The sequence below is a fragment of the Peromyscus eremicus genome, chromosome 20 (genome assembly GCF_949786415.1).
Source record: "Peromyscus eremicus chromosome 20, PerEre_H2_v1, whole genome shotgun sequence".
Classification (NCBI taxonomy): domain Eukaryota; kingdom Metazoa; phylum Chordata; class Mammalia; order Rodentia; family Cricetidae; genus Peromyscus; species Peromyscus eremicus.
The window spans coordinates 33767420-33793074 of NC_081436.1; the positions used below are offsets into that span (position 1 = coordinate 33767420).

The 25655-nt window shown below is 46.9% G+C and overlaps 1 protein-coding gene across 4 annotated transcripts in view; it reads left to right on the top strand.

The window, feature by feature from the left end:
- The window catches only part of Zfat (zinc finger and AT-hook domain containing), a 183246-nt gene extending 157856 nt beyond the window's left edge, over nt 1-25390 (top strand). For all 4 annotated transcript variants that reach the window (XM_059246900.1, XM_059246899.1, XM_059246901.1 and 1 more), the window contains exons 14-16: nt 1005-1131; nt 3731-3861; nt 24565-25390. In XM_059246900.1, coding sequence (XP_059102883.1) covers nt 1005-1131; nt 3731-3861; nt 24565-24804 — 498 coding nt within the window. In that variant the 3' untranslated portion in view covers nt 24805-25390. The remainder of the gene's footprint in view (nt 1-1004; nt 1132-3730; nt 3862-24564) is intronic.
- The last annotated feature ends 265 nt before the right edge of the window (nt 25391-25655 follow it).

The window sequence follows — 25655 nt, forward strand, 5'->3', positions numbered from 1 at the left end:
GGTCCCCCAGAAGAGCAGCTCTTTCACAAGCTAAGACACATGGATCCACAGTTGCCTGGTATACTGCTTAATACTACTCTAAAGGAGAAATGGTCTTTTTTTTTTTTTTATTAATTTCTGCATTCATTGGATATTTATTAGGTGTCTCCTTTATGTCAGGCAGGCATAACCTAACTGAGTTTGGCCAGTTGTCTGTGAAAGGACAGTTACATGCTCCTCTGAAACTCTGTGTCAGTGACTGATGGATGTTGATAGAGCATAACGTTGACTCCTATAAACTTTGGCCAAAGTCTTCCTTTTGTTCTTTATTGATGAGATTCATGGCCCACACCTTACAGTATTGGTTGTGTTCCTTCTCAGAAAGATATCTTTATTAATACTCATCCTGTGACTGTGTGCTCTCTCTGCTTCTCCCCTTGAGGTAGGAGATCCCTTTGAACATCACTACAGCCCCTTCTACCCTCAGCTATCACTTGATATTGCAGAATGTCCTTCCATAGTCTTTGTGTAATAATTCGATGGGTGTTGATACCTATGGTTCAGTGGGCTCTTACTGTGTGGTAGGATCTGTGCGTGCTTTACATGCTAAGTAACAATGCAGTGTTTTCTACTTTCTCCCATGGCTGTTCCTTTGCCTCTGTTAGCGGCATGGCCAGAGGCCTCCATGTAAGGGGCAGATTAAAGACAGTGTTGGTAGCAGTGGGAGGAGACAGAAGCCTGTAGAAGTACACACTCAAATGTGTTCATTGTGAACAGCATGCTTCACTTTGTACCGAGAGCATGAGGAGCAGCAGGCTTCCACTCAAAGCGGCTTGATAAAGTCTTGACCCTCCAGAGAAAATGTTCTCTTTGGAAATGCATGTATCGGAGCAGATGGCTTTTCAGGAGAGCTATGCCAGTGGGATGTGAAGTTCTATTCTTCTGTATGTGTTTATCTCATTCTGGAATTTGGAGGTTGCTGTTAATCTCTTGGAAGGATGCTGAGACATGATGTTTTTCTTTAGCCGGCAACAGAGACTCCAGAGGAGCCTTCCACCCAGTACCTCTACATCACCGAAGCTGAAGAAGATGTTCAGGGGACACAGGCCGCGGTGGCTGCCCTTCAGGACTTGAGATACACCTCCGACAATGGTGAGGGCACACCTGGCTTCCTTCCTCACTTCAGAGCTGCTGCTTATTACGTAATGAACAAATCAGGATGTCTGTCTCCGTAAATGCTTCAGAATAAACCCAGACAGAGTGGGGCCTACGTGGATCACACTTAGTTCCAGAGCAGCTTTCTTTGGGGGTAGCCTTGACATTCTTACTTAACTGATGTGAAGGTGGCTGTCCACTGCGCATAGCTGGTGAGAGTCTTCCACTTAGGTAGCAGAATTGGAGTCTGGTTCTCCTGTCTTTCCTCGGGCAGTCCCTACCACTGCCTCATACTTCCTCATGGCCATCTATTCTATAGGGCTTATCCCAGGGTCCAGAGTGTCCAGGTAGGTGATAACTGTGACTAGGTTTATATGTATATATATATATATATATATATATATATATATATATATATATATATATATATATATACATGCTCAGGCTCACTTATCTGTCTCCATTGTTTCCAAAAAGTCAGATCATATTTTTAAATCAAATGTGATGATCTTGTATTTTTGATCAGTTTACAAACTGAGCACTGTACTTGGAAGCCGTTTTCCCACAGCTCTGGAAATGCCGGAGCACATGCATATGGGACGCTGAAACAAGTAAGCAGGATTAATGGGAAAGCATTAGGTGAGAACAAATAGTACTGGGATAAGCGGAGGAAACTGCTCCTGTCCTGACTTGAAATCCTTAATTTCCAGTCTTAAGAAAGCTCCATCCCAACTCCTGTGGGCATCCATTTCCAAGCAATTAACTACTGCTTCCTGACAGGCTAGAGAGAACCGGGGGCCACAGCACCTCCACTTCTGCAGAGTCAAGGCCACGCTGTGAGGCAAGACTCCCAGCTGAGTCCTTATTTGAATTTGGGTTTCTGTCTCAATGGTCAATGATGTCTTCATCTCCCATGAACATATGCCCATGTGCCCACCAATGTCTTCCCATGGAGCGTCCGTGCGCACATGCCTACTTGCCTACCAGTGTCTTTCCTTGGAGAATCCATGAGCGTATGCCCATTTTTCCACTAGTGTCTCTCTCCTTAGAGAGTCCACGAGCACAAGCCCATGTGCCCACCAGTGTCTTCCCATGGAGCTTCAGATACTGCTCCACCTTTGTAGCTCAGCAGACCAGACCTTCTACTTTCCCTGCCGGCTGCCCACTTGTCTTGCTTCCTGCCTCTAGGCTGTGTTGTCCAGGCCAGATTCTGCAGGTATCAGCATAGGTTGCATTTCTCATCTGTATACTCCAGTATGCCCTGGAATATGGTGTGGCCCCCATCATGGAACTTTTCTGCCTAGCTCACCCCCACCTTCAGCACTTAGATTGCATGTCATCTGCTGGGATCCCACTAGACTTTCCTATTCTGTCCCCTAACTGCCCTCCAATACCATGTGTTATGATGATTTGCTTACACATCAGTCTCAGCAGCCTGTCAGCCCAAGAAGGACAGGGGAGGGGGGTGAGGGAGATTATATTTCATCCGTATTCCCAGTGGGAACCGTAGCTCCTGGCTGACTAATGGTTGGGCTGGGTAATGATCAGGGAGGGAGGGAGTGGAGGAGAAATTAAAATCTAACCTCAGTGACTCACCAAAGTAAACATTTTAGTCTTTGGAATTTAGAGTGGTTAGCAGCAGGCACATCTGAGTCATCTCCCAGGTACAGGTGTATTGTGGGAAAGGGGGATGCTGTTGGTATATTGTGAGTATATATAGGTCACCCCCTCCATCTTCGGCCATGTTCTACCCACTACACTAATCATGTCAGAGTCTCTTTCCCCAGTCTCTTACTGGTTGATTCATGTTGGCTCGTGGCCTGCAGAAAGCTTGCCTGTGAGGGTGTAAACATTGGCAAAGACTTCATGACATGATGAAGCACAGAGACCAAACAGTAATTTCCATTGTAGTGAGTTAGTGATCTGGGTGAGGGTGTGCTCAGGAGGATTACAGATGGGCAGCAGATGGTGAGAGAGAGCAGGAAGGGTATGCCAAGCTGCTGCCCTGATGGTGTGGGCCCCTGTCTTTTGACAAGATTAAAATGAAAGCAGGCTTAAATTGGTTTGTAGTTCACAAGCCCACTGGCTAGATAAGTAAGGCATTTTTGGGTGTTCTGCCTGCCACTTGGCATGCTTTCCCTGACCCTCTAACCTCAGAAGGAGCCAGTTCTGCATTTGAACGTGTCATCTGGTAATCCTCAGCTGTGACACTGAAGGGCAGTTTGTATAACATCAAGATTCAGTTCATCTGGGTTTTAGTTGAATGTTTGGGATGCCATTGCCCCAGTGACCTGAGGCAAATCCCTGCTTTTCATACCCAAGTGACTGACACATCAAAAAAAAAAAAAAAATGGGGATCATATGATCATGCCATCCCTTATGGTTCCAGTCAGGCCTTGAAAACTTCTTGTAGGAAATGTTTAGTAAACTATGAAGTACCAAACAAGTTATTTCTCTGTCTGAGTTAGTTATTTCTGAGAACCCATGAACTGTCTGGAATAGGCATCACCCCATAGTCTTCCCATCTAGGGGCCAGTTGGCATTAGATGCCATTCAGTGCAGAGCTTAATGGCGTCCTTTCGCTTCTTTCCTGTAGGTGATCGACTTGACCCCACAGCTGTGAACATCCTGCAGCAGATCATTGAGTTGGGTTCGGAGACCCACGATGCCACTGCTGTGGCCTCGGTGGTTGCTATGGCTCCTGGGACAGTAACTGTTGTGAAACAGGTGAGGTCCCTCTGCTCAGAAGTATTTCTCTCTTCAAACCATTGCCCATCTTCCCCCTTTTGTTTTCAGAACTTTAGCTTGCCTAAGGTAGAATTTGAAATGAAGTTGGTCTCGTCTCCTTGGATTATTAAGGGATCGTATCTTCAGTGGCTCTGTTTGTGCAGATGTGTTGGAGAAAGGTTAGGATATTTTAGAAACACCCAGGAGACTCTTAATTTCCTTTCAGAGAATCATAGAATGCAAATAAACATAATGAGAACCTACCAGGAAGTAAACTAGGAGGAAGTGTGGGAATAGCCAGAGATGCCCAGGAGCATTTCTTCATGGACTGTCCTTTTAAAAGAAACATCATTGCTTTAGACCCATACAGGGAAGGAAGAAAATGATAAGTTTGGAAAGAAAAAGTTTTCTACCAAGTTCATGGTGCTTGACTCCCTTCCTCCCCTGTCCTCAGTAGAGACTTCGCCAGTCTGTTAGAATATAACACATGTGGTAATCAGAGTTTCATCTGTTTACTTGTACCTGTCTCTTTAGTACCTGCTTCAGGGTTTCAAAGATTGGAACTAGTTTACACAGCTACTTTTAAAGGCAGAAAACAAAGCCAGTAAGCACACCAGAACCAGAAAACTATCTACTTCAAGTTCAAGTTCCTGAAGACAGTTTAAATATAGATTATAGAAGTTGGCGTGGCTATGTGCTCTTTTATGAGTCACTGGGTGTTTAGTGAGCACTTGCTGTTGTCAGTCAGTTTTGTGGTGCTGGAGTTCCAGGAAGGAACCAATGCCTGCCCTCAAGGGTGGCTACTGTCTGTGGAAAGGAATCAAACAGGAATAAAGTGGTATGCCACGAAGAAAATGGTGAATAAACACAGAGCCAACGTTTACATCATGGGGCTGAAGGCTGTTGTGACGAAGGGTTGTTGGGGAAGATGTCTCTGAAATTTGAGGAGAAACTTGGAAGAGGTGTGGGCTACTAGTGATACCCAAACTTTATTGTGAAGTTAGTACTGCAGATAAGAACGAAACATGAGCCATGTGACTTCAAGGGGAAGAAGTAAGTTTTCTTTACACTAACGAAGACAGTTCTTAGAATGGCTGTCATGTATGCTCTCCTGAGTCGTGTGTCCAGGCTCCCTGCCTTTGAAGTTAAGAGTGGAGATCTCACTGTTGTCTCTATGACTGTACTCTACAGTAGGTACTCAGTATATGATGCAAAGCATGAAAAGTTCATGCCATGAAGCTCTCTGGGGCAATAGGAACTTCTGGTTTAACACCGATTTCTTTTTTTTTTTTTTTAATTTTTATTTTGCAATACAATTCAGTTCTACATATCAGCCACAGATTCCCTTGTTCTCCCCCCTCCCGCCCCCCTCACCATCCCCCCAGCCTGCTCCCCACTCCAATCTCCTCCAGGGCAAAGCCTTCCCCACAGACTGAGATCAACCTGGTAGACTTAGTCCAGGCAGGTCCAGTCCCCTCCTCCCAGGCCGAGCCAAGGGACCCCGCATAGGCCCCAGGTTTCAAACAGCCGACTCATGCAATGAGCACAGGACCCGGTCCCACTGCCTGGATGCCTCCCAAACAGATCAGGCCAATCAACTGTCTCACCCACTCAGAGGGCCTGATCCAGTTGGTGACCCCTCAGTCATTGGTTCATATTTCATGTGTTTCCGTTCATTTGGCTATTTGTCTCTGTGCTTTATCCAACCTTGGTCTCAACAATTCTCGCTCATATAAACCCTCCTCATTCTCACTAATTGGACTCCCAGAGATCCACCCGGGGCCTAGTCATGGATCTCTGCATCCAGATCCCTCAGTAGTTGGATGAGGTTTCTAGCTCGACAATTAGGGTGTTTGGCCATCCCATCACCAGAGTAGGTCAGTTCGGACTGTCTCTCGACCATTGCCAGCAGTCTGTTGTGGGTGTATCTTTGTGGATTTCTGTGGGCCTCTCTAGCACTTTGTTTCTTCCTATTCTCATGTGCTCTTCATTTACCATGGTCTCCTATTCCTTGTTCTCCCTCTCTGTTGTTGATCCAGCTGGGATCTCCCGCTCACCCAAGCTCTCTTTCCCTCGACCCTCGCCCTTCACTACCCCCACTCATGTCCAAGCTGTTCATGTAGATCTCAATCCATTTCTCTGTCATTAGGCGATCCCTGTGTCCTTCTTGGGGTCCTGTTTTCCAGGTAGCCTCCCTGGTGATGTAACACCGATTTCTTGATCCATAGACAAGACGTGCCGTGTAGTGGAGTGTGTGGTGGTATTGTGTTCCCCCAAATATTGTGTACCCTAATAAACTTATCTGGGGTCAGAGAACAGAAAAGCCACTAGATACTTAGGATAGGCAGTGGTAGTACACGCCTTTAATCCTAGCATTCCAGAGGCAGAAATCCATCTGTTCAAGGATACAGCCAAGCATGGTAACTCACGCCTTTAATACCAGAAAACGAGCCTTTAATACCAGGGAGTGATGGCAGAAAGCAGAAAGGTATATAAGGCGTGAGGACCAGAAACTAGAAGCATTTGGCTGGTTAAGCATTTGGCTGGTTAAGCATTTGGCTGGTTAAGCATTTGGCTGGTTAAGCTTTTAGGTTTTGAGGAGCACAGTTCAGCTGAGAGCCATTCGGATATGAGGACACAGAAGCTTCCAGTCTGAGGAAACAAGACCAGCTGAGAAGTTGGCCACGTGAGGTTAGCTGTGGCTTGTTCTGTCTCTCTGATCCTCCAGTGTTCACCCCAATAACTGGCCTCAGGTTTGATTTTATTAATAAGAACTTTTGAGATTCCTGCTACAGGAGTGTATGTCCTGAAACTCTTCCTCCACAGTGAAGTTTCCCTCCAGGTCTTAGACAGAAGTCGGATACCAGAAAGATGGATGCTTATGTCTGCATTGTCCTGATTGAAAATATACATTCCAGCTTTTTACTTGGTGTTTGCTAGGTTGCAGACTCCAGATTGTTTCTGTATATCTTCGGGAACTTCTCACTTGTATCCTGATATGTGGAATCTTGAAGAAGGTCTGGTACTAACTGGTACAGGGTCTAACTAGGGCAGTATTGGGAGGACTTTGCTTGGTTCATACATGTAAATGTTGGAGAATTCAGAAGTTGTAGCTTATTATCATCTATATATTCTTTTTATGAAGAATATTGATTGGCTGCATTTTAAAACAGAATTGTCTGTTTTATGTGCATATTATATGGGGCCCAAGTGGATTCTACGTTTTTTTATGCATTCATTTTTTTATGTGTGTATGGTCTATGTATGTGCATGCATGTGTGTTTGTGTGGGTGGGTGTGCCCATGCATGAATCTATGGAGGCTAGAGGTAGATACTGAATGTGTTCCTCCATCACTCTCCACCTTTTTGAGACTGGGTCACTCACCAAATCTAAATTCTGTGATTGGCTTGACTGGTTGACCAGCCAGGCCCTGGGATCCTCTTGTATCCACCCCCAGCACTGGGATTCCAGGTATGCACCACCATTTCCTGCTTTCTACATGGTACTTATAAGGTGGTATTTATGGTGACTCATGGTTTCAAAGGTTTGACTCTGTGTAGTTTTAGCCACACCACTTGGGCCAAAAGTGCATGATGAAGCAAAGCTGCTCACCTCGTGGCACTTGAGACACAACATGAGAGAGGGAGGGGCTGGGGATCCAAATAGTCCATTTCAGGACCTGCCTCCATGATCTTACTTCCTCCTGCAAGGCCCTATTTCCCAAAGGTTCCCCTTTCTTCCACCAGTGCCTCCCCGTGGACCAAGTCTTCATGGCATGAGTCTTTGGAGACCTTCCACAGAATAGCAATAATTAAAAGTAACGAATCCCCAGTTTTCAAGCGTGCTGAGCCTGCCGTCACCATCTATCTGGCCTGTGTGTGCGAAGAGAAGCTGCCCTGCAGAGGCCCTTCCAAGTGCAGCCCCTGGCCTGAGAGCCTGGTGCTCCGGAAGGCTCTTGCAAAGAGAGCCAGCCTGGCTTCTTCCCCTGCCTTATGAAGTTGAACATGACGTGAGACTGTAGCCAAATGAGGCTTGAGGCATATGGGAAAGGCTTTAGATGAAGCTTCAAAGTCTATTCCTGTGACTGTTTTAAAGAAATCATTCTCTTCTCTCCTATTATAATTACATGTCATGCAGCCTGACCTGAGAACCCAACACAGTATAGAGGCTATCTGCCCACTGAAGTGCCTTAAGGTGGCCCAAGGTGAGGTCTCTCCTCTTGACCTCAGAACAAGCTAAGCAAGGCCCACCCACTTTCCTTTTGTGTGTTGTCCCTTTAAGTGCAAATACCAGGAAATAATGAGATTTCATGGTTTTGTTTGTGCAGGGCACTTTTTGATATATATTGGAAACAGTTTCCTCTGAGGTTCAAGGCCTAGAGATGGAAGATAAAGACCTAGCAGGCCTGGGTCTGCTCTCTTTTCCTTTTCCCCTTCCTAGGCTGGGTTGACTTCATGTTGGTCTGCCGTGTGTACCACAGCGAACAGAAACGTGGTGTCTCAGTTGTGTGACTCTCAGTCCATCATGGCTTCTGTCATTGCTGTGGTTCGTCTAAGGGATTCTTCATAGCAGGTTAAGGAAACATGCACGTGTATATTTGTGTGTGTGTGTGGGGGGGGTTCTCTCTGTGACAGACTTCTCACCTCAGGCCATCATAGCCCTCTCTGTGACAGACTTCTCACCTCAGGCCCTCATAGCCCTCTCTGTGACAGACTTCTCACCTCAGGCCCTCATAGCTCTCTCTGTGACAGACTTCTCACCTCAGGCCATCATAGCCCTCTCTGTGACAGACTTCTCACCTCAGGTTTTGGTTTGTGTTGGTTGATCGGCTTTGGACCCTGCCTCAGAAACTTTGCCATAAAATTGACTTGATCACAAGCCCCTGCCAACTTCGATTCTGTCCTGTTCCTAGTATTCAAGCAGGTCGCCTCCCAGGACACACTCCTGCTGCACCTTCTCTACAGAGCATTTGTTCTTCTGTTGCTGACCCATGGACTTAAGCAGGAATATGGAGAGACAGAAGAGCACTCTGCATCTTACCCTCCCTTGTCATTTAGTACTGCCTTTGTCCTCTGTAGACCCTCCTTAGCTCTCCCCCAGCCTTTTCAACTTTTTCTTTTTCTCCTTCCTGAATGAAATTTCTTTCAGAGCGTTCTGCCCCTGGCATAATATCAGATGGCTGATATTCCAAATGACTTCCTCTCAAAGCTCTTTTATTACTTGCTGAGCCCTCTCATGCCTTGGTAGATGCTGAAAAGTCCATTTCTTTGTGGATCTTAGAAGTAAAAATAAGTCCTGTGATACATTTCTGGATATATGAGACGCAGTCTGCAGAAATCAAATAAAGGCTTCAGTTTTTTCATTGTGGTGCCAGTCCCCCACATATCCTACCTTTAGAGCTGAGGATGCCGTCCACTGAGAATCGCCTCTTTCTTCCTTTTTCTCAGCCCCAATTTTCCTACTGTTGTCCCCTACAAGCTACAGGGTCCTACTCAAGTTTTGATACTGCCATTCATTCCAGTTTGTGTGATACTATTTCCTGCTCCTCATCCTCAGTCCTGCTGATGAGTTTTGTTCAGTTCCATCTTTCCTCTCTGCAACTTCACTCTGGGAAAGCATGTGGGTGGTTGAAGTCACTCAGTCTATTTCACGTGTAGGGCTAAGGCCAGAGCTGTTCTACCCTGAAAGGAGGAAACAAGAGATAAGATGTGGTGTGGCCTTCCTTGGATTTGTCCCCGCATGGTACAACTCTGAGTTAGCCCTTGCTCCACATTCCCACTGAGCTGGTAGCTTCCCTCCTGGCCATAGGAGTTCTCCTCAGTGGAAACCATCTACTTCTTACCCCTTCCTCCTCTTCTCTAGTTCTCTAGCCAGTGAACGTGTCTCTTGGGCTTTTATTTTGGAGCCTGGGAACCACCTTGCTTCTCTTACTCTCTGTATGTCACCTACCAGCATGTTCTTCAAGTTCCACCTGTACAAGACACCTTAAAAACTCCCTTGGTCTATAGCTGCTGTCTTTATCTGTCCTCACTCTTCAAAATGTGCTCTCCAGGGCTTGTTGCATTGGCATTATTAGATTTGTAGTCACTGGTCTTGCCACAGACCTTCTGAGTTAGACTCGGCACCTCTCCAACTCTTATAACTCTTCTAATAACCTAGGACTGACTGCCCATCAACTTAGAGTGGACCCTCACTGTGCTCCTGCTGACCCCATGGCCACCTGCCCTCATGCCCCCATTCCCCATTCCTTGCTTAGTGTGCACCATCCTATTTGGGTGCCTTCTCTTCCTCTTCTGTAGAACTGATTCCCACCTTGAGGCTTGTGCATCAGATGTAGGCATGGCCCCTGGGTATAGGCATGTCCTGGCCTCCTCTTGGCAGTGAGCTTTCAGTAAGCCCTTAGTAGGCCTCCTGATCCACAAGGTGCTGTCCTCTAGAGCCTGAGAATGTGAGTGATCCTACTTCTTTTTATTAGGTGACATTGTAAATTCTAAAGAAGGAAGTTCGGTCCATGAGGCCTAATCAGATCTATGATCCATAAAGCACAGAACATCTCCACTTAGTGACAGTCACCTGTACAATTTGAAACAGAGGGGCTGGGATTGTTTTAAGCTACCACCTTTCTGTTAATTTCTTAGGCAATATGGATGATGGATACAGTCACTGAGTAGTCAAATGAGAACCAAATACCCCATGCTAACATCAGACCTCTACAGTACTCTGCCATATAGGGTTAGGTCAGAGAATAGTCTACAGGTGCTTGTGGACTTCCTTCTTCTCCAGGGAAGAGCTTCAGGATGGAAGAGCCTTTGTTTTTCTCTCTATCCCTGTCCCATAACTCTAACAAGAGAGAAGGAGAGTGGCGGTCTCCCTACAAGAAGACCCACCCGGCAAGAAGCTATCCTCCCTTTCTGGGCGGTAGTGAAGTGTAGGAAGGCAACAGGATCCTCTCCCCTACCAAGTTCTTAGAGACTTTGTCCAAACCATAACCTAGTATGGTTGTGTGCCTGCTAGTTCTTACCACACTGAAGATTTATAAGGGTAGGTGGAGGTTTGGTCTCCTGGGTTGTCAAGCAGGCGACTCAGGGCCTAGTACGTTTCCCAGACATCGAAGTATTTGTAATCATGAATGTGAGCTCAGACCCAAGGGTACTGAGCTAACCGGGCTATAGTGCCTTCACGGAGCAGCCTTATCTCCAGGCAGGCTGTGGGTGCCTTGCTATATGTAAAATACAAAGGCATGCCTCCCACAAAGTCTATGACATGGGTGTCAACCTAGGGGGTTGCACAGTGGATAGGTCTCCCTTGGTACAACCATCAGTGCAGCCTAGACGGGAGGTCTAAACTGCTTGATTTGAACCTCAGATCTGTCACTTCATAGCCCATGACCTTGGACAAAGTACTTCTCATTGAAGTTCAGTTTCCTTCTCTGTAATATGTTAAAATAATAGAATCTCCCCAGTGGGGCCATTGAATAGATTATGTAAATGAAACAGTTGGCCCTGTGCTAGTGTATGTTAAGACTGCAGTATCTTTGCCCTTGGCACTATAGACACAGCATAGCTCCTTCACTCCTTACGATTCGTGTGGAGATCAACAGTGAATGCTTCTCTTTAGATGATTCTGTTCAGCAGGCAGCAAGCATTATCTAGGCTCCATACTGGGATTCCAGAAAGGTAAAATGATAAAAGGGACACTTTTTCCTTTTTATCTTTTGTTGTGTTAGGTATTGATCCAAGAGCCTAGCCCAGGCTAGGCAAGTGTGCTATCCCAGAGCTACCTCTCAAGTCCCACCTTTTTCTTAGGAGAGCTTGTTGTGTGGCTCATCCTGGAAGATAAACAATTACATTACCTAAATTAACACATGCCTGTGGGCCCCTGTACAATCTCATGCTGAGTCAATTTGAGTTATTTCCACAAAGTCAGCCCTCCCTGAGAGAGGCCATTATAGAATGAATATTTGTATCTCTCAGAATGCATATGTTACATTTTCACCCCAAATGTGATCATGGCATTAGAAAGTAGGGCTTTGGGAAGAGACCGGTTCATAGAGATGGAATACTCATGAATGAGACAAATGTCATTCAATGAGGCCCAAAAACTAGTTCACACTCCTTTACCCCTAAAATTACATGAAGTCAGCACTGTGTGGTGAACAGAGTCCTCCCTAGACCCCAGCCATATTGGGACATTGATAATCACATTTCTTAGAACTGAGAAAACTATACTCCTACTGTTCATAAGCCACTTGGTCTAATATGCTTTGTTAGGGCAGCCCAAGATAAGAAGAGGCTGATTTGATGTGACCAATGCTGAGGGGAATAAACCAAAGTAAAAAGGAGTGGGTAGGGGAATGTGAGCAAGAGGGCACATTGATCTAAGACCTAGAGTACTCTTCTCTACTAGAAATAGCCGAGAGGTGGGACTGTGCATTTGGTGAATGGGAGCCAAAAGAAACTATTTCTTGAGTGGCTCTTCGCCATGATGTGTTATCACAACAACAGAAAAGTAACTGATACACCTGCTGACAGAGAAGCATCCTCAGGATGTGAAACAAAAGTCAGGGACAATCTTGGTCAAGGCCTTCTTCTGGCCCCTAGCCACCAGGTTGAGAAAATGGTGGGCAATGAGAAAGGACAGAGTTTGGAAGACCCTGGAAGTTTAGGTGGGTAGGGCAGAGATCTTTTCTCTTGAGGAATGTGCAGAGATGTATGAAACCATTGCTAAGGGTTGCTGTTACAGGCAGAGACTTCCTGGGCTGTATGTATGGAATCTTTAACTTGGAGAGGCCCTGTGAGAGGGGCCTGGCTGTCATGTGCACTCTTGAATGTACTGAGCAGAAAGGAGAGCAACATGATAGGTTTGGTAAGGTTGTCTACATATGAAAAGATGGTCAGTTAGCAAAAAGGCACAAGCCTCTCCCCCTGACTGTGACCACTCTATTATCTGTTTCAGTGGGGCCTTTAAGTATCGCCTGGTGCACTCTGCTAGCACATTTCAGTATTTATTGGGCACCCATTGTGAAGCAGGTACCGTGTACTCATCCTGTAGAGAGGCATGTGCCAGGTGTACAGGGTTGAGTCACGTGTTGGAAGCCTAACTTTTGGGGATGGGACCAGATGTGTGCTCTTTCTCCTAAAGGAATGGCACTCAACTGTGAGTCTTGTTCTTCATTTACTCTCTCTGAGACACCATGCTGCTCTCCCTATTGCTTATAGTTTACCAGACATGGGTCTCCTTTTTTTTCCCTCTCAAGCAAATGATTGTTCAGGGTAGACTAAATGGGACGTAGAGTCCCAAAACATAGAGAAGGGTGAGATGTCTAGTTAATGAAACTTCTGTTCACTATGCAGTAAGTTGATCTGTTCATATGGAAACCGTTGGTCCTTACCTTATGACTCAGAGGCCAAGAAGCCTGCCTACCATTTTCTCTTCCTTTGAGCAAACTCTTTCTCAAAAGACAATTGGCCCTTCCCATTCAGATTGGGTCAGGAAACCTGAGTTGACAAACTTGTGTAAGAAATGACATCCTCTGCATCAGAGCTGCCAGCCCTGTGCTCCACAGACAGGATACAATTGTGGTTCCATACTCACCATGAGGTCCAGCATCTCAGACCTTGGAGATTACTGTAGGGACTGGGAACATATGTTAGTGAGCGGCTGCGCCAACTTGCCTTGGGACTAGAGCTGAGATATGTGTTCCCAGAAAAAAGAAGTATCAGCTGCCTGCATACAATCAAGAGAAAAATGGCAAACAGCAGAGGTAATGTGCCATCTCCCCCATGAAAGATGGTTGCCTGGTGTAGGCTGAGTCACGACCTTCCCCGATCCTTGCATTCTTTCCCTTTTAAAAGGCTTTCAATCTTCAGTGACGCCTGGAATGGCTTCTTCCTGCCTGTGAATATTTTTGGTATTTCTACAAGTTTCTTGCAGATAGCATCACCCCATTTAGTTCTTGTATATAAATATATAGTTCTAGAGTTAGAAATTTATGATGTTTTCCCACAGAGCCCATGCATTTATCCTTTCTCTTGCCTCAATAAATTTGGGATTGCATTTATAATTTCTCTGTTTCCAATGCATGGGACCTCACTCCTAAGCCAGGTTGTGACTGGGAATGTGCCTGCTGTGACTCCCTTGAAACAGATCTACCTCTCTTCTGAGAGTACGGGGGAAGAAATGGCGTAGTGATAACACAAGCAGTGGGAAAAACCTAACTGCTGGAGGGGTGTGCTCCTTTCCACAGCTGAAATGTACATGAAATGTATACCACATACAAGGATAACTGCAGGATTCTTTCTCATTCTTGCCGTTTGGTTCTGTCGGGTTCTGTCTGGGAAATAGTTCTGACTGTCCTGGGAGTCAGGGCATTTTGGAGATGAAGGACCTTAGAAGATGCTAGCTAGCTCTTTGGATGAAATCGTTCATCCCGTCTTTTCCTCCTGTCTTGAAGAGTATGTAGGAACAACTGGGCACCGGGACATAAGTCAGGCAGGAGTGAGGTGATGATAAGAGAGTGGCTCTGAGGACATCAGCCCCAGGCTGTTGGTTCTTCTGGTGACAAGCAGAGCTGCCTAGTGACCAGCAGATCTAGCGGGCTGCTAGGAGGGCAGGGGATTGACAGCTCACAGGGTCACTAGCCCATGGATCTAGAACTCTCATTGAATAGTAGATGCTTTCACACATCAATTTTACTACCCCAGATACCCATACATACATGACAAAAAGAAACAAAAACAGTCTAGTGTTCTAACTATACCAAGGCAAAGTAAATTGACTCATTCATCATAAAACAGTGAGAAGTTCTCAGCCACAACTACACAGAGATACAGAGGTCAACAGAATAATAATTTCCCCATAGATACAGAACCTGTATGTGTGTGTCTGCTTCTACTTAAAAACAATGCTAACATGACTAAATTTAAGATGGGCAGCTGGCCATCTTGTCCTTAACCTGTGTAAGAGGGATGGAGAATGAGGCCAGAGCGTGAGAGATGATATCATGAGAAAGACACCCCTCCCCCACAATCCAAAATCTGAAACTTCGAGCCAAACAGGCTAGGTGGCCTTGAGAACCCAAGGAAGTGTTGATATGTGGTTGTCAGCTCACTGAGACCAACTCCAGACCTCTGAGCTCCAGTGTAGAAGGATGATGGATCTGAGTTGTTTTAAGTTGCTTTCTTGCCATTGGAGCAGAGTCCACCATGGGTACACCAGCTTCCAGCAAGACTGGGAAAAGGTGAGGTCTGGGGCCAGTGTATACACCCTGAGCACTGTGCTAATGAGAGAGGAAAAGCACCTATATTTGGGAAGTGCATAGGACAGTTTCTACTCTCTTAGATTCCAAGTGACTAGTTGACATCCAAATGGATGTGTCTAGTAAGGAATAAGCTGTCATATTTGGATTTCATGTGAGATGTCTGGACTAGACGTATACATGGGAGGTTCCTGAGCCTAAAGACAGTATCTGAAGTCATGGGACCAAGAAGATATAGGATAGATGGGGACAGAGCCCATTCACAAGCTGGGTGCTGGGCACCACAGCACCATGTCTAGAGGAGAAGAAAGGGACAGTAAAGACCGAGAGGGACATTGGTAGAAGGAAATGAGAGCTAATAGAGGACCCAGTGAGGAAAGGGTCAGAGAAAAGAGACCAGGGAGATCCGGTTCTGCCAGCATCTGGATAGGATGCAGACTGAGGAAAACAAAGAGGGTGGAGGTCCCGGGCAGGCCATGGGAGCCTGACTGGAGTGGGTGGGGAAGAAATGGAGTTGGACAATGGAGAAACATTCACCGTGGCCTCCTCCCTCCCATACCCATTTGTGCATTGCGGCCCCATTTGCCTTTCATGAATTCTAGCCTGTCACTGACCTCTAGCCTTTTCCTGTCTCCTGTTCTTCATCACACTCTGAACATAGCAGGAGTAGATCCTAATCTGATTAAGTGTCTCTTCTGTCTGTTGGAGAGAGGCACCCACTAATTTTAATACCATGAAGATCCCTGTAAGGGTCTTCTTAATGCTCTGGTGTCCTGGTGTGCTGTCTGGTCATTTCCCCCTTTGTCCATTTCTTTCCCTGGCACTCCGCTCCGTTTGTACTGAACTGTGTGAGATTGTAAGTGGCCTGCCAGGCCTGCCAGGGGGCTATGTTCCCCTGCCTGCTTATTTTCCCACCGCTCTGTACTTCTCACCGTTCTTCAGACCCCTGCCCTCCTTGGTATTCCAGACCAGGGTCATCATTTCCAGGATTCCTGACCACAGACTGCTTCCCTTCTGCTTTACTCCACCCTGACCGTCCAAGATCAAACCTCCCAGTGCCCTGCTGTAGGACAAATCTAGTACCAGCAGGGACCAGTCTGGACTTGTGGCTCTGTCAGGAGAGTATTTGGCATGTATTAATACTCCAACAGAAAGAGGCCTATAAGCTACCTGTGACATATGGGAATTCCACCCGGGAGAAATGTGGAAAGTGGATGACTTGTCATAAACAGTGCATTCATTATCTGCTTCACCATTTACAGGTGTGTCGGCACCAAGGTCATTCTTTATTTGTCTTACGAACAATTGTTAGTATGTTACAGGCCCAGGTTCAGAGAGTGACACCCCCCCCCCCCAGCAGCCCAGTGCTAGCCTGTCCCTCTAGACATGACTCTGACTTGGAAGCTTTCTTGCTCTCTGGCTCCTTGGTCACTTCAGAACTCGGCAGACTTGACAGCTTGCCCATCCGTTGATGTTGCTAGGAGAGTAGCCAAGAAAACCCTGAGGTTCTATTAACAGCATTCTGTGCTGTGGGCATCCTTGGAAATGAGAGCCATAGTTGTCCCTAGAAATCCCATCTCCAACTGAGGAGTTTGGTACATGGACTGTCTAAGTACTGCTCTTTGATTCCTCTGAGATCTCAGTGCAGAGATGCTCTCTTGGCCAAGGCCCCTTCCTTTATCTCTTATAATAAACTGGGCCTTATTTGGTGCTCTTTGGAGAAGCTGAGCACATTCCCTAGGCAGCATGTTCCATGACCCATTCAAGAAACTGAGTTGCTCTTCACCATTTGCTAGGTGAGCCTGGGCTCTGGCAGATAGGGGTAGCAACATATGCTGTGTTTCTCAGAGATAGTTCAATCAATGCTGTGACCCCATTGAGTGAAAACCTGGTCAGTATTAATACAAGATTATATGGAAACATAAATTGAAGAAGCCTGGAGACTTCTTAGAAGACAGGACACAGATTGGAGCTCCCAAAGTCAAAATAGAATCTTTGGGGAATGGGTAAGGGAGGCGAGAAGAACAATATGGGTGGATGTTTGGAGACAAGTAAATGTGTGTGTGTGTGTACCAGAGCTGAGTGTGGAGGGGGGGGAGAGGAAAGGGCCAGGACAGAAAGGACCTTGCCAGTTCCAAAGGGGAACCTAGGCTCCGTGATGTGGTTGCTGTGACTAGTAAAGGATATTCACTAGAGAGACCATGGCACTGGAGGCTCAGTTCTTGGCTTTAAATGATGGATGACCTCTGTCTAGCTGAGGACCTCATCAGCTCAGGTGAGCCACCCCTGTCCACAAAGTGTGAGGGGAATCATTGAAGGACAGCAGGACAAGAACTCAGGCAGGGCAGGAATCTCGAAACAGGAGCTGAAACAGAGGCCATGGAAGAATGCTGCTTACTGACTTGTTCCTCGTTGCTTGCTTCAGCCTGCTTTCTTATAGAATCCAGGACCACCAGCCTGGGGTGGCCATGCCCACAATGGGCTGGGCCCTTTGCCATCCATCCCTAATTAAGGAAATGCCCAACAGGCTTGTCTGCTTACAGCCAAATCTGAAGGCATTTTCTTAATTGAGGTTTCCCCTTCTCAGATGACTATAGTTTATGTCAAGTTGACATAAAATGAGCTAGCACAGGCACACATATACACAATTCCATATATGTATATATATATATTCATGTACATGTGTGTAAATCCATCTTTCTTCCCATATTTTCTCACATAGAGTCACCCCACCACCACCACCATACACACACACACACACACACACACACACACACACCCCACACATGAGAGTTTGACTCTTGGATTCTTGTGTCATCTGTGCCTGGTCTCATTAATAGCCCTGCCCGTGATGCCCATTCATGATGCTCTGTGAATTGTCTTGAGCATGGTTAGTCCTCCTGCTGACATTCTGAGCCCTGTGACCGTCTCCCTATCACAGAGTTCCCAGCCGGTTTTGAGCACCAGTCCTGAGCAACAGGAGTGCCAGAGAGGAGAGAGTAAGTAGTGGCTTTGTTCATTGGCTGAGCTGCAGCCCTAGGTGCCTTCCTTACCCTGGACACTAATGACATCTAGAGAGAGCTGTTCTCCAAGGCATGGTTTAATAAAAAGGAACCTGGCTCAGGTTATTTAAAATGGATTTGCAGTGTGAAGGATGCCTGAAGTTGTGTGATTTCCTGGTAATGGCAGCAACAGTGACGGACACGATGGTGGACTTGACCTTGTGTCTCTTGAAAGGCATACATGAGAGTCCCTATCCTGACAAGACCCTCCAACGATGACCCTTGAAGTGAAACCACTTGTCTGCTTGCAAGCCTGCAAGGGCCCTCGGGCTTGGGCACATGGGCAGCATGTAATGGCAGGGTGCTGCTGGTTGTGTTCATTCAGTGGTAAACGATATATGTGACAAGGCGATTGTCACACGCTTAAGGCCTTCCCACTCTATGCTTCTGGTTTCTTTTCATTGTGGGCAACTGATCAATGTTCATCTTCCCTTAACCATCATTTATTTATGTGCCACGCTGGATCCAGCTTTCCCTGTCTGAAGACTGGCAGTTCAATGCCCATTGGAACTGAGCTCAAACTTGTTTTAGTAGATGGTTGATGAGGATGTGGCCAGGAGCCCCGCACAGGTGTGTGGGCATCTGGTGCCAGGGAGTTGTTTGCAGACGGTTTGGAGATGTCTGGGTGAAGGTGTGCTGCAGCTGTGTCCTGTTCATTCTGTTCCCTGGTAGCTTTAGAGAGTGCTCCTTTCAGTGGCAGCTAGTAAGAACATTTCCTCCTTTCCTCATCGCCGCCTCTGTGAGATTCAGCCGTGAGCTACAGCTTTGTCTTCCCTTAATTATCTTTGTTTATCATATTTCCGTGTCCTTGGCTGAGTCTCTGGGTTGTTTTGATGTCCCAGGAGGTTGTGGTTGCTGCAGTCTCAAACAGAAGGACATGTGCTCAGGTTGAGACTCAGAAAGTGTTGGGGGCTGTGAGCTGAAGGTCAAGAGCTGCCTTGAGGAAGAAGTACTCTGCAGGCTTCCCATGGACTGCCGCTTTTCTGTGGTATTTTGTTGGACAAGGTGCCTCCTCACATTTTTCTCCTGGCCAGTGTTGGGTGCTGAGGATGTAAGGTGGAGTGTGCCCAGTCCATGGGACCATGCTCTGAAGGATGGTTCTGCTCCCTGTTTATGACCTTGAGGCATGAAACACTCTGGCAGAGGAGCCTCTCAGTGTATTCTTATCAAAGAGACAGTAATGAGATTGTGCTTCAGTCCAGCCCAAGAAACTGATAGGAGACTCAGGAAGAGGCTGTGCAGTGGTCCCAACACACTGTTGCTCACTTGGCTCAATCTTGTGTTATTTTAAGTACCAGAAGCCCAGGGCCCTGGATGTAGCCTTATCATGCACTGGACCATCCATGGCTGTGGTAGGGAGGGCCCTGCTTTTCATCTTCCCTGAGTCCCACACCCTCTGAGGCTTGGTGCGAAGTTCCTTTGGGTGTTGCAGGAGTGACTGCTAGATCATCAGGACAAACACTGCTGTTTAAGCTAGCATCTGCACAGCAAGTATTGCTGTTCTCACCAGATGCTACAGGTCTACAAGGAGAACTTGGAGGTGGATTGTAACACAAAACCCATTCAGGTCCATGGAGGCCTGAGGGAGTGACGTGGTGCTTCTTCCTTGAGGATCTGTGAGCAGGAGGGATTTCTAGGACTTTCTTGGAAGTTGGGAAAGAGAACATTTAAACTTGTGAGGATGGATTGAAAGTATAGAAAGAGCCGGACAGTGGTGGTGCACCCCTTTATCCCAGCACTCGGGAGGCAGAGTCAGGCGAATCTATGTGAGTTCGAGGCCAGCCTGGGTGAGTTCCAGAAAAGGCGCAAAGCTACACCTGTCTTGAACAGCCAAAAAAAAAAAAAAAAAAAAAAAAAAAAAAAAAAAAAAAAAAAAAAAAGAAAAGAAAAAATATAGAAAGGAGCTGAAGAAGGGGGAGAAGAAAAAACAGGTGAGGAATATGGAAATAGACCATGAAGTGATTAGAAGGCCCTGGATGACATGGCATCCCGCAGAATCCCCATCCATGCTGCAGAGTGGACCATGAGATGAAGGTGAACAGACAGGGTCCCCACAGGAAGCTGCTCTCCAGCATCAAGAGAGCCGCCAAGTGTGGGGCATTAGCAGGCTTCAGTCCTGATCCTAAAACACTTGAGACAGAACGCAGGACCTGATTTAGTGAATAATCTGTATAGTCCTGTGGGTTACGGTTTTCTATTAAGCTATCTGTGCTGCTAATAATTTAGCTGAAGGACATGTTAGATACAGCATTTGAGGAAAATGGAGTATCCATCTCAGGGGGTAATGACACTGTGAAACCTATATTATTTCTGCTGCAGAGCACAATTTTAAGCCTGTGCTAATAGATTAAGCTGCTAGAGTGATCATTTTGAACAAAGAGAATGGTTAGAGCTGTACAGCCAACCTTTGTCTGCCTCGGGTGGCTAAGGAGCAATAATTCTATCCTATCAATCTGTGACATGTGATACCATTAGTCACTGCCACGCTGCGCCAGCCGAGGAAGAGCTCTAGACTCATTCATACAGACCAGGTCCAGCTTTTGCTACTTGTGAACTGCTCGACCTTAGAGGTCCCTGGACCCCCAGGAGCTTCATGACCCCATTTGTGAAGAGGGAACAGATAGTATGTATGAGCAGTTGGGGTGAGGCTTGGGAGAGTATGCAGTAAACCGCTGACACTGGCAGCTGTTAACTTCTCTGGGAACAGGGCAGGAAGTGCATGGCTTACAGCAATGGCAGAAGAGCCCATAGGTCAGGTGACTCTTAGAATGCTTGAGGAGCACACACCGAGAAAGGCTCACGAGCCCCTTTTGTAAAGCCTTCCTTTCCCCCGGCTCGTTATGGAGCTGAGTGTGTGCGGCAGGTACACCAACAGGCAGCAGGTGAACTCAGGGAGCCCCAAGTGAGCTTGACCTGTGCTGACCAAACACGTGTCTGTGCTAGGACTTCAGGGAAATGCACAGTCAGCATCATCCACCACCTTGTCTGGTGACTTAATCCAACCAAATGTGATGTACTGTGCATGAGAATCAATGTATGAATATAGTACTGGTATTGCTGGACAAAACCAACCTGGGGCTGGAAACTGAAGAAGATAAACAGATGGAGAGAGAGAGCTCTCTAAGAGTTAAGAGGACTTTAACACTTACAAAAGGTAGCAGATAAATCGATGTAAATGTTCAGCAAGGTGGTAAGAGGGGAAGTTTAGATGGGGTGAGGCCTGGCCTTCTCAGAAACCTCTGCCTTGCCCTGTGAAATAGAGGCTCCGTCTATGTGTTGATGGCTAAGGCTCTTAGATCTTCAGAGCTCATTGTAGACATTGCTTTAGACCGCAGCTGCCCTTTTCCCCAGGCATCACACTGCCGTCCTGTGCACAGCCCTGTGTATCACGTGATCTCACTATGTCGTGATACATGATCCTGTCACACTTACCTGGAGCATGCTGTCTTTTTTACATAAGTGCAGTCCTGAGGACCTTAGTGTTTATCACCCGTCCCTTCCTTCCTCTGTAATTTACCAACAGGTAAGGGAAGAGATTTTTAGCATGATCCTTCCCCCTTCCCAATCTCCTGTCAGGTACTGTCTTTCAAAGTGACAGAAGTCGGTATTTACTTCTACAGTCTTGGTTCCTGGTGCATCTTCCAAGATAAACAAAATGGATATAAACAGTAAAAGAAGGGGAATAGTGTTTTGGTTTATTTGAATAAATAAAAATAAAGAAACGGCTAGATAGTTTTCCCTCAGAATAGCTTTGCAGCTTCTGAATTCTCCCAGTCTCCTTTTAGTATCTGTGATCAGAATGCCCAGACTCCCCGCACAGGTTTCTTTTCCCCTGAGTCTCTAGGAACTGAACCTGCCCTACTTGTTCCTGCTCAGTCGACTTCAGTAATTAAGGGGCTGAGCTGAGACCCTCCAAGCTAGAGTCATGGATGGGCAGGAGGCCACTATGGTGCTGTCGGTCACAAGCCAGAAGAGTCTGAAGTGTCATGAGTGGGAGCTTGTGTGACTGCCTTAGCAAGTTTTCCTCATCTCCTGGGTGTCCTTTTCCCTGTCCCCACCCTCCTGGAAACGCACCCCACACCTGCATGGGACCCAGAAGTCATCTGTGATGTGGTCATGACTTGTTTTGTGCCGCCCCCATCCATTCTCATCTCCTTGTGGTGCTATCTTACCACACATCACAGCACCCGGGATCCAGTAGACCATCATTTAACAACTATTGGACACTTGCTCTGTTCCGTGCATTGACCTTGGATCTTGGGAAATCACTGTGACAAGACAGACACTGTCCCTACCCTCCCATGGTTTATGTCTATCGGTAAAAGTAACAGTTTTGTCAAATGACAGGCAGTCAGTACAGGCCATCAGAAGGTATTGAAGAAAATGTTTTCTTAAATGGATGAAGAAATGAATTATTCAGAAGACAGTGGTGCTAGGTAGTGCCCGCTTTGTAAACAGTTGCCTTTCCTGTCTGCATGAGCAAAATCTTAAACTGCTGCAGCTTTGGTAGCTGGTTCTGCCCCCTCCTCGGGTCTGTGAGAGCTGAGCCTTAAGCTCCTGGCCTGGTCCCAAGTTGTGTCTAACCAGGAACTGAGTTCAATCACACCAGCTCTAAGAAGTTGACTTTTTTACTTAGCCTTTTGTTTCTACTTAGTGTACTGGCTGCCCAAGGGCTTGCTGCATGGCAGAGACTCTGAAAGGAGCCATATCCATTTTTTGTTTTTCTTTTTGTTTTTTTCTTTTCTTTTCCTCCCCCTGCCCCCCAGCTTTCTCAGGTCCTATGTGGAAACGTGGGCCCCACAATGGAATGCCAAAATGTACAATAAGCTTTTTTCTATGGGGCCACCAACCAGCTCCCGAATCATGACACAGAGACTTATTAGTTTTGAGTGCTTGGCCTAGCTTAGGCACATTTCTGGGTAGCTCTTTTAACTTAAATTAACCTGTTTCTCTTTATCTATCTCTTGCTGAGGGGTTTCTTGCTCTTCTTTCTTCTGTGTATTTTACCTTCACGGCTTCTCGTGTCTGCTGCCTCACTAGTGGCTGCCTGGCCTCTTGCCCTGGTGTGTGCCTCTCATTCTCCTCTCCCTCCTCTTGAGCTTAGATTTCCCCTCCTATTTATTCTCTCTGCCTGCCAGCCCTGCCTAGCCTTTCTCTGCCCTGCTATTGGCCATTCAGCTTTTTATTAGGCCAATCAAGTTGCTTAGGCAGGCAAGGTGATACTGATGCAACACATCTTCACATAATTAATCACATCCTTATATCATTAAACAAATGCAGTATAGACAAAAGTAACATACCTTTACACAGTTAAAATAATACTTCTCAGCATAAACAAATGTAACACATCTTTACATAGTTAAAATAATTTTCTACAACATATGATTCCCTCGGTGGTGTCCTGAGGTGGACATGCTGGTTCCTCTTTCACTGAAAGGTAGGCCAAAGGTTGTAGAGGGTCTTGCCCAAGCTTCCCAGAAGTCCTGGAGCTGACATTCACACCTTCTCAGTGCAGTGCAGGGCACACCCCCTTGCCACTCAGACCCCAGAAAGGATAGCTACTCCAACATCCCCCATGGGCCAGTGGGCGTACCCACCAGCCCCTGGCTTGTTTTGCAGTCCTTCCCTTAGTTACAATCCAGGCTCTCAACTCTTCCTAAATTTGTCTCCTATTCCTCTTCTTAGGTTAAAGATAGTTAGTATTAAATTTAAAACAGCCCAGAGCTGATGGTCAGAGACATGATACCTTAGCATTGGTAAGAACTTAGCCTTAACTGGACTCTGCCATCTTAGAGCTACCGAGAAAGTCCTGGCTGTAGGAGTCAGCTGGTTCTCTCCTCTGTCAGTGCTCCTTGGCCACCCCTGCTCAGCTCTGTAGCAGCATGTATCTATTGGCAGGCCTCCAAAGAATGGACAGGCATCCACACTGATAGACAGCCTTTGGGAACTGTAGCAGTCAAAGTACGATTCCCAGAGTGGTAAAAATGGAGAGTCCAGGAAGAACCTAGCCACTTTGTCAACATCAAATGAACCAGCTATATATTTTTAGGAGCCTTTTACCCTATATTGAGTGTTTGTGCACTCAGGAACCCCATGGTGCCTTCTAACCACCATGCTTTAGTGGCTCCACACCTTGTGGAAGTCAGAGGAGGCAGCTTGACATCAGGATGGGAGTTTGGATTTGGGGTGTGGATTCTTCCATTTGCATCATGGAAAAGACCCTGACCATGTCACTACATGTCACGGAGTCTCATTCTCCTCTTCCATGGAAAGGGCCCAAGTCAATGCAGCATTGATGAGAGGATTGTGTGCAGCTTCCAATGCCACCTTTGTGATCCCGACATTACTGTTGGACCTGTGTCACCTTTCTCTTTCCCTCCCAGGTCACCGATGAGGAGCCCAGTTCCAACCACACTGTCATGATCCAGGAGACTCTGCAGCAGGCCTCCGTGGAGCTAGCCGAGCAGCACCATCTGGTGGTGTCCTCTGATGACGTGGAGGGCATTGAGACAGTGACCGTGTACACACAAGGCGGGGAGGCCTCAGAGTTCATCGTGTATGTACAAGAGGCTGTTCAGCCCGTGGAGGAGCAGGTTGGGGAGCAGCCGGCCCCAGAACTCTAGAGGACCCTCGTCTCCTTCAGCAGCCTTGACTTTGTGGGCACTGGGGACCACCTAACCTTGCCTACTGGCCCAGATGGTGTTCTCTACACTGTCCTTGTGTGAGCAAGGCCAGTGCATCACCAGCAATACAGAACCCCCATCCTCAGCACAAATCACACCCCTGTCCCAGCATCCTCTGTTTCCGGAAGACTTTTACATCAACTGTCCTGCCCTGCCCCTTCCTTGCTTCAGGATCCAGAGAATCCCATCCCCATCAGCATCTTCTTTGGTTACCGCCCCAGCCCTTTGCCCCCCAGCCTCACCCCAGGTGCTCCTCCTCCTCTGGGCCCTCTGTGCTGTCTGTGAAAGGGAGACAGACACCACACAGCAAGTGGCCTTACGTATTTGAAGTTAACCACTGGGTAGGGAGGGAGGGACCATCCAAGAGCTCCACTGAGCCCCACCTTCCTCAGTGCAGGAGCGCTGGGAACAAATGACTGACCCCTCACTCCTCTATCACAAGGGCCCAGCTTGGAATTCTGTATGCTTTTAAAATAAATGCATTTTCTCTCTTCACCTCTCATTCAGGGAGGTGGGGGAAATAAAAGCCTTTTGTGCCTATTCCTCATCCTTCTTAGGGGGTAGTTTGCACTCCCTCCACCCAAGTCCCCTCTTCCCAGTGGAGCTGTGTACAGGGGTGCAGAGACAGATACACAGACAGTGGCACTTCCTGCTGGCATCCTGGTACCTCTCACCTCACCCCACAGGACCCTCTAGCGCTTCAGCAGGAGGTCAAACAATGTCTTGGCACCAGCAGATGAGAGAGGCCTGGCCTCAGAGGAACAAAGGACCCTCTGTTTGCATGAGTTAGT